The 9,393-nt window shown below is 41.8% G+C and overlaps 1 protein-coding gene across 4 annotated transcripts; it reads left to right on the top strand.

Annotated features, from left to right (window-relative positions):
- Positions 1-2,156: 2,156 nt before the first annotated feature.
- On the top strand, positions 2,157-5,925 carry LOC109753973 (uncharacterized). 4 transcript variants are annotated; one of them, XM_040390020.3, is made up of 8 exons: positions 2,158-2,500; positions 2,927-3,074; positions 3,195-3,880; positions 4,020-4,200; positions 4,297-4,366; positions 4,827-5,049; positions 5,266-5,458; positions 5,556-5,925. In XM_040390020.3, the coding sequence occupies exons 5-8, from the start codon at positions 4,320-4,322 to the stop codon at positions 5,684-5,686; spliced, it is 594 nt and encodes a 197-aa protein (XP_040245954.1). In that variant the 5' UTR covers positions 2,158-2,500; positions 2,927-3,074; positions 3,195-3,880; positions 4,020-4,200; positions 4,297-4,319; the 3' UTR covers positions 5,687-5,925. The 4 variants fall into 4 exon arrangements, with proteins under 4 accessions (XP_040245960.1, XP_040245954.1, XP_045084806.1 ...); XM_040390026.3 differs by having other exon boundaries at positions 2,157-3,074; positions 4,294-4,366; XM_045228871.2 differs by having other exon boundaries at positions 2,158-3,074.
- Positions 5,926-9,393: the final 3,468 nt, after the last annotated feature.

Genomic DNA, 9,393 nt, shown 5'->3' with positions numbered 1-9,393 from the left:
TGCCCGTGGTGGCTTCATGAGTCTTCAAGCTCTACAATTTCAACTCGATATTCAGTAGACATTTTTTTTGTTTCCGTCTACAACGTTGCATGGTGCACTCTAGCAGGAAGTGACGCCATGACTCATCTTCCCCGCAAACTGCACAACTACTTGTCGTGGCCATATTCCTCTCAAGTAGAACATCCCCTGCTGGAAGAGAACTTTTCGCAAAGAAACATATGAACTTACATCTCAAAAAAGAAAAAGAACACATGCAAACTTTTGGCTGAAACTATACTTCATAATTTTGACCAATGTTTCTCCTCTCTGTGGCGGAACATGTACACACATATGTACCCACCCGGGGGCAGTGCTTTGTTTCACGTCGTCTTAGACGGGAGCACCTGTGTGGCTGTGTAACGCCCGCGTGCGTCAAAAGGAGGTAACTTCCCACGGGCGCATGCGCTTGGCCGGCCCACTCTCCCTGTGAGCGATATTTTATTTCATTTTCTCTCCGTTTTTAGTTGGTTTGAGTGTCGTGTCGGGTTTACTGTAACGGCCCATACTATAACATCCAGTTTACTATATAGGGCGGTTTTTTGTTCGGTTTTTATTTTAAAAATACACATTGAACATTTTCTTAATATCCGATGGAAATTTTCTTGATATACAATGAACATTGTAATAATACATGATGAATCTTTTTTATATACGATGAACATTGTTGAAAAAATGTGATTATATACATTGAACAATTTTCGAATACGCATTGAACATATTGTAATATACGTTGAACAATTTTTTAATACATTGAACATTTGTGTAATATATATTGAACAAATTTCAAAACACACAGTGAACATTTGCATAATTTTTGAACAATTTCTAATATACGGTGAACATTTTTATAATGCATGATGGACATTTTGTAGTATACTGTGAACATTTTCTTAATATATGATGAAAAAATTGTAATATGCAATGAATTTTTTTATAATACACCAAAAATAAATAAAATGGAAAAGAAAGTAAAAGAAATAGAAACAGAAAAATAAGAAAAGAAAAGACCAGAAAAAGGAAAAAAGAGCGAAGTGACCGTGGGCCGGCCCAAACTGGGTTGTCTGGACTCCACGCTTCAGCGAAGCCACGCCCTTCTTGATGCTGACAACATCATTCCTCCAGTCTAATTGCAGCCTCTTTACCGAAGTCTTTGGAGTATTTCTTTGAGCAAAGATTGATACCGCGAAGAAGGTGTTTACAAAAAATTTCATTGTGGTTCTTAGTCATAGGAGTTATTTTATCTTTTTTTGGATCTTAGGTCCAAAGCAGTGTACCTGTAATTGTTATCGGTATCAATAGAGTAACAGGTGTTTTTTTTAAAGCAATACATTTCTGAAATATGGTACTACCATTTAAATTAAAAAATATCATTGCGTGTTCAAGAAATATTCATGCCGTGTTAAAAAAATTCTCCTGTATATTTTAAAAAATATGGATAGCATTCAAAAACAACGTTCACACATTTCATAAAAAAAAATCATGCAGTTTTTAAATGTTATACAATGTAAAAAATATGTTTTGACAATTCAATAAAAATATCAGTCACAAAATGTACGTGATATTTTAAAAAATGTTGATGTGTTTCACAAATATATCATGACATTTTAGAAAAATACAATGTATTTGAAAAATATTTAGCACGTATTGATTTTTTTAAACATGTGTTTGGAAACAAATTCATCATATACTATCTCTCCCTAATAATAAAGCACGGATTGACTTTGTCGGGTTCACCGTCACAATGCGCTTTCTTCTCATGTCATAATACGCTTTTACGATTTGTATGGACAAAATTGTAATATAAACGAGGTGGTACTATTCATGTGATCATGTACCAATAATTTTTCGTGCGTCTACCCGTCCGTTGTTGTATGTCGTTTCTCGCTCCTCCGTCGTGCAAAACCGGAAGTTGCTTACTTGGAAAACCAGCGATCTACACCGTGACTGAAAAGGTTACGACTCAGGATTCCGTAAATTTTCTATGCTCATATCTAAATATACGGCCAGACACGCACGTGTCGCTTCTGGGTTTCACGCGAACCATTGGACGGAAGCAGCGGCAGCGTGACAAATAAAAAAAAGGAAGCAGCGGCGGCGTGACGCAGTCCGGATCTCACAGGGCACGAGCCGGCCGGCTTGGTTACGAGGCTCAGGGCTTCTCGCCGCCACCGCCGCCCCCTGATGTAGATGGCGTACGGGTGGTTGCAGTCTGCTACACTCCAGCGATTCCCGTGATTCCGACGGCCTGGTCCTCTGCATCCTCGGTCGCCTCCTCCTGAACATCTGCCCATCTCGCTTCACCAGGCCTTGGTCCCTCTTTCTTGTGGCCAATGGGGGAATCCATGCCGGGGAGCAACATGCATCAATGGAGTTCCTGCAGAGTAGAGCACGGAGACCATGGTGGCCGTCACGGTCGTCGTGACCGCTGGCGCCGGATTTCCTCCTCCGACAGCAAAAAAAGGTTCGCGCGCGCCAACTCCTATAGATAGTGTGCGGGTTCTTTGGATCGAGTACAGAGTTGGGAAATTTGTTGTGGATTTTGTGAGATTGGTATACTTGAGGCGTAGCCATCTGCGTCTTTGATTATCCATGAAGCTGCTCAATATATATGTGTTTTTTTTTCGTCTGGATACATGCACCAGTTCCGCTAAGGACTGCCGATTCATACTTTCGAGGTAATTTAGGTGAACCCGGGTGATTAAATTTTGTCGTACTTCCATGCATGCTCCCCTCTCTCAGTTTCTCTAGCGATGTGTTGCTTCTGTGTTTCGTTGGTGGCACCAGACCAATTCATCTCTACCACATGACCTGATGCTCTGTATTTTTTGGGACGTATTTGTCTGCTGGAAGAAGCTAGCTTTGACGGATTTAGGTGTGATTTATCTAGAAAAGGAAAACTGTACGAGGCAAGCCAACGGCAAGAAAGACAAACAGGATGACGCCGGACTGTTGGAAGCTGACATGCTGGATCCATGGCGGGCTGGTGCTTTGCAGATGAACCGACTAAGAGATTTGTGCGCTGGCCCAACAAGAAGGTGCAGCGCTATTCTACACTCTTCTCAAAGTAATAGCTTATTGGATGCATACATCATCTGTTTTTCTTCCATTGAATCAGAACTACCTATTTATAAAGTAGTAATGCTTTTCCATGTCAGGGACATGTCGCTGACCTCTGCGAGCGAGCGATGGTGGTGAGAGTCTGCAATAGAGAACAGACTTGAAAACGGCGTCCACAAATTGCATTGTCAGATGCGGTACCTTGTAGAGGCAAGGCCTATGGTGGCGGCATCTAGGCCCTGATGACGGCAACGGTAAGGTGTACATTAGGTACAAAGCTACACAACCTCACCTTCTATCTCGAGTTCTCGACAAAGACGGGTCAGGCACCAGCTTCATCATACACAGGTATGAGATTTATTATCTCGCCACTCCCAGACACAGGACACCATACTCATCCGCAACCCTCGCTGACCAACATGTTGTTCTTCCTGTGCAAAAGCACCAGAGTCGAGTTATGTCACCACCATGATGATGAATGGCGACCCGTCTTTGAAAATCAAACGAGCGGAAGCAGAATGACTCTTTTTATACCATACGTAACATTTTATCTCCAGGATTTTATCGACTTTCTCGACTCCAATCGCCCTTAGAATGCTCTTTTTTTATACTTTCTATATTTCCTCCTCAATACCCGTCGGTATTGCATGTCGGATGTACCATTGCTTATAGCGACAATCTTGAATTGGGCGACAGAGATAATGGGTGGAATAAGAAGAAGAGAAGTGAGTTAAACGTTAACAAAAATCGGCAATGCTATCTGACGTGTACGAGGATCCTAAAGGTACATATTTGACATGTTTGATAATATTGCACAATTAGAATATCTATGCCTTCGAGCCTGTTCAGGCCTTGCATTCTCCCGTTGCAACGCACAGGCTCTTTTGCTATATTTAAGAAATGTTCAAAATTTCCGCGCACAGCCGTCGCAACCGTTTTTGCCAGCGCTAAACGCGTTCTCCAGTCCAGTCCACCAGAGGAAAGAAAAGGCAACAGAGAAATCCATCTAGGTCTCGGCGGCGGAGGCGGTTTGATCTCACCGCCGGCGATCTCCTCCTTCCTCACCACCCGCCCTCTCCATATCTCGCTCCAGTTACAGTACAGGTACCGCCGTCCTTGTGATTTACCCGGTGGGGATCCGCCACCCCCAAAGGGGTTTCGCTTATTCCTGCTGTTAATTATATATCTGATCTGAAGCAGGAGTGCTCCATCGGTCGGTGGCCATGTCGTCCGCCAACGCAACCTGTTGTGTTTCTGGAGAATTTTGGATGTACGTATGCAGACACTACTCTTTTTTTTGTGTGGATGACACTACTTTCATATATGCAACTTTGGGGATATCGTACTTCACATTTGATCTAGTATGAAGGAATCAATAATATTTGAAGAACTTAAGATGCAATCAAGAGCTTGATGAAACGTATGACATAAAGTGAATGCCAATAGATTAGTATCCATACAGTGATTTTTTATCTTAGACCAAACAAAATAAGCCTTAGATTTTCGGGCTGTCTGTGTCTGTGAGTGTGTGTGTGTGTGTGTGTGGGGGGGGGGGGGGGGGGGGGGGATAGAACTTAGACTATTGAACATTACATTATAACAGCCAGTTTGGTGTAGTAATGTAAGGGCTTATTTAGAGAAGACTCTTAATCGCCATGTCTTCTAATTAGCTCAGGCAACCTTGGCTCCATTGTGTTTACATCATAATTTCTCTATGTCCATGCATGCAGTGACGGCTCTGCCAGACTGCAGATAGGGGATGGTCCCGTTCCTAGACCATCATCGATTACTCTCAAGGAGTTTGGTGATCTGTGGGTAGCTGACGCCAAACGTCAGTTCAGTCTCAGGCCCAAGTCACCGTCCCCTGATGAGAAGCTGAAACGCAGACAAGAGCGTAAGCGCAAGGGCTTGGTCATAGCGCTCAACACGTATGCCAAGCGAAACAACATTCAGGTATGCCAAAATAAATCATAATCAAATATTTATGTTTGCTTGCGTTTTTTTGCTTAACGACCCGTATTAAGGTGTGTTTGAGTTATTATGGAACTAAACTGCTGTTGTAGTTCATTATTTTTACTACTCATGGTTGGCTAGAACATCCATGCAGATCATGCGATTTACTGCTGACCGGTCTGTTATACTCACATGTGTCGACCGCTTCTATTTCAGCTCTCTGAGTTGGAATTTGTGGAAGAGAAAGAGAGTAATCAAGTCGATGGATGCGCAGCACTATATGTGCACTCCAACTTTCTGGTGAAAGGTTCAGATGGCAGACATACTATGTTCTTTGCTGAGATGCGACCTGACTGCACACAGGAAGAGGATGTTGTTCTCTGCACACCTTTGGAAGAAAACAATTATGGTAAGTTGGTAACTATATACTTGGTGGAATCTCCATGATTTTCCGTTAGTCATATCATGTGCTAATGTGTACATATATTTTTCCACGCATCAACAAGGTCATTGTTTCGGGTGCGATGATCGAGCAAAGGAGCTTAGGCATCCCTCGGGCGGTGGCTACTTGGGTGGACATAATGAGATGATTTTTCACTTGGAGGAGCTGGACAGTGATGATGACTGTTTTATGTGATGAGAGGAATCTATCCACCAACTAATCTGTTTGGTCTTGGTCTACTATATGCTGATGGTCTGACAAGCAAGTTCCTTTTCGAGAAGTACCGTTGCAAGAGGTGATGCATGTGACATGTTATTGTAATATGTATCTTTAATATTAACTAAAATTATGCTTGAATCGGCGTAATAAATTATTGTAACTGAATGAGTATAGGATGATGTGTCCTAAGAAACTCCTGATTTGCGTATTTTAAACCTGGACTGGGAGTCGCAGTATTTCAAATTTTACTTGGTGCGAGATATTCTCTTTACTTGGTGTGAAAAGGGAGAGAATATTCGGAAAATACCAATGAAGGCCGAGCTCCGGGGAGCTTTGTATTTAAAAAAATTGAAAAGTCATATTTTCAAGTTTCAAAACAATTTGAAAAGAATTCCGTGGAAACATCTTTTTTCACTGGCTTGTGAAAAATCATTTGATTTTTTTGTATTTTGTAGGCTGTACAAAAAAGAAAAATTCAGCCGAACAAAAGAAATTGGCCCATCTTAAAAATACGTTTTGGCTTTTTTCTGTACGCCATGTGTGGAAGTATATGGTTATGAATTTTCACACATACGTAGTTCCACGTAAGACACATGTGTGATTGTTCACAAAAAAATTCACACTGTAGTAATTTGTTCTTTCAAAACTAGCTCCCTAGAGCTCGGCCTCTAAAAGCCCGCAAGAATATTGCCCTATTATCAAGTCGGTAGTGACTAGCCCTTCAAAACAAAGGGTGTGGATTAATGCTACTACATCTTTGTAAGTTGTAACGGTCTTTTGGGGTTCAAGCCCCTCTTTCGTTGTAATTTATGTCTTATATTGTCCAATGCGAACATCTATTTGTAAGTTTACTAATTTAATTTAAAAAGAGGATACAGAGGAGTTTGAGCAACAAGTGAACTGAGAGGATTACAGTCAAAATAATCCATACATACTGAAGAGTGGAATTTTATCTGCAATCTTCACATGGCATTAGCTCAAAACAAAACGCCGAGGAGCTTTATCTGTGCGTAAGAGTGAGCCATTTTGCAAGTCAGGTTAGAGATTCAGGAACACCTCTCCTGAAATCTATGAACAGGACCTCATTGATGCATGCCATCTTAGTAATCCTGTTACCTTGTGATGTGTAATGAGTACCGAGAATATATGATAGGCTTTGCACTGTAAGTGTTACTACCTTAAAAAACAACTTTTTTGCAAAAAATAAAATGCATACAAGTATAAAATAAAATGTCACAACGTCATCAAGCAAAGCATGATAGTTGGTTGCTATTATAAGCCCAACAAACTGAATAAAAACGCAAAAGTTGCTATATGTGCTGATTGTTCTTGCTAGATTATACGAATAAGCAGCAGGCATTAATCTCACGGAAACAGAACGATTATATATCTAACAGCGCAAAATAAATCCTTACATATGCAAGCTAATTTCTACTTTAACTAAAAAATCCTACTGCCAGCCAAGCCTGCTAGTCTGTTGGACGCTCCATAAAATTCAACACAATAATGAAAAATGCTGGGAATCACCAGCTAGAATGTACAGAAAAATGAAAGACAAGGCATTGCTAAATTCAACTGACTGACATAAGTTCTGCAGCTCTCTGCAATTAAGCAGACATTACAGTGAGGCTCCAACTCTGCTATAAGATACTCCTATTGCTCTCCATCAGTACATCTGACATTACAGCGAGGCTCCAAATCTGTGATAACTGAAACATCTACAACCACATGTATGAGGGCTGTCAAGAACTCCTGTCAGATGGCTGCTTTACAAAAAGCGTGGGTATTCTATATCAGTGTCACTTTTAACATGAGCACCATCCTGCAGTACTCGATAACCTAAACACTAGCACGGTACAGATATTTGAGACAACTACAAGCTACTCGGCCAAAACCATCGTCTCCCCACTTTTTACCGTACGAATTTTGAAAGATATACTATGACAGCCCATCACTTGTCCTGCCGTAACCAACAATCACCACGCAATGGGAACAGGCCTGCCCTGCAGGATTTGTTTCGAATGTTGCCCCCTTAGGAATGTCGTAGATATCATTGGGACCAAGCCTATGATAATCGGTTGTGATTCTGAAATTTCCAATGAGGGCTATTCCATCCTCCAATAGCTCACGAGCCTCTTCAACTCTGGCTGTGTTGAGTTTCTCAAATTCCTTTATGCGATATCTTTGGAAACTCTGCAATAAAACAACCATTATAGGTCATGCACTGTTCAAGACAATGTTGGGTGTACAAACGACATGTAACTACTTCAAACAAAAAGAAAACTAGTTCAGAGTCTGTTGAGTGCACAGAATATCAGAAAACATACATGAAAGTTCACTTTTGCACTGTTATAGGCTTCTTCAGTTATGACACCCTGAGCTACCATCCTTTCGAGACAGTAATCAAGCGTGTTGAAACCTTTTATTCGATTTGTTGCACAAAATGAAGTGACTAAATCTTGAAGATGATCCAGCGAGAGATTTAGAACGAACTCCTTTGACAGAAGTGGAAAATCATAGTAACAAGAAAACAAAGTTTCTACGATCTGATCGTGGAGGTGAATATTTGAGTTATGAGTTTGGTCTTCATTTGAAACAATGTGAAATAGTTTCGCAACTCACGCCACCTGGAACACCACGGCGTAATGGTGTTTCCGAACGTCGTAACCATACTTTATTAGATATGGTGCGATCTATGATGTCTCTTACCGATTTACCACTATCGTTTTGGGGTTATGCTTTAGAGACGGCTGCATTCACGTTAAATAGGGCACCATCTAAATCCGTTAAGACGACAGCATATGAACTGTGGTTTGGCAAGAAACCTAAGCTGTCGTTTCTTACAGTTTGGGGCTGCGATTCTTATGTGAAAAAGCTTCAACCTGATAAGCTCGAACCCAAATCGGAGAAATGCGTCTTCATAGGATACCCAAAGGAGACTGTTGGGTACTGATACGCCTCCGTCGTATCTATAATTTTTTATTGTTCCATGCCAATATTATACAACTTTCATATACTTTTGGCAACTTTTTATACTATTTTTGGGACTAACATATTGATCCAGTGCCCAGTGCCAGTTCTTGTTTGTTGCATGTTTTTTGTTTCGCAGAAAATCCATATCAAACAGAGTCCAAATGGGATAAAAATGTACGGAGATTTTTTTTGGAATATATGTGATTTTTGGGAAGAAGAATCAACGCGAGACGATGCCAGAGGGGGCCACGAGGCTGGGGGCGCACCCCTGACCCTCGTGGCCACCCCGTAAGGCGGTTGGTGTCCTTCTTTTGCCGCAAGAAAGCCAGTATCCGGATAAAAATCGTGTCCAAATTTCAGCCCAATCGGAGTTACGGATCTCCGGAAATATAAGAAACGGTGAAAGGCCAGAATTTGGAACGCAGAAACAAAGAGAGACAGAGAGACAGATCCAATCTCGGAGGGGCTCTCACCCCTCCGCCGCCATGGAGGCCATCGACCAGAGGGGAAACCCTTCTCCCATCTAGGGGAAGGTCAAGGAATAAGAAGAAGAAGGGGGCTCTCTCCCCCTCTCTCCCGGTGGCGCCGAAACGCCGCCGGGGCCATCATCGCGACAATGATCTACACCAACACCTCCGTCATCTTCACCAACATATTCATCACCTTCCTACATCTATCTACAGCGGTCCACTCTCCCGCAACCCGTTGTA

The sequence above is a fragment of the Aegilops tauschii genome, chromosome 1 (assembly GCF_002575655.3).
Source record: "Aegilops tauschii subsp. strangulata cultivar AL8/78 chromosome 1, Aet v6.0, whole genome shotgun sequence".
NCBI classification, from domain to species: Eukaryota; Viridiplantae; Streptophyta; class Magnoliopsida; order Poales; family Poaceae; genus Aegilops; species Aegilops tauschii.
This window is presented reverse-complemented; position numbering and strand designations above follow the sequence as displayed.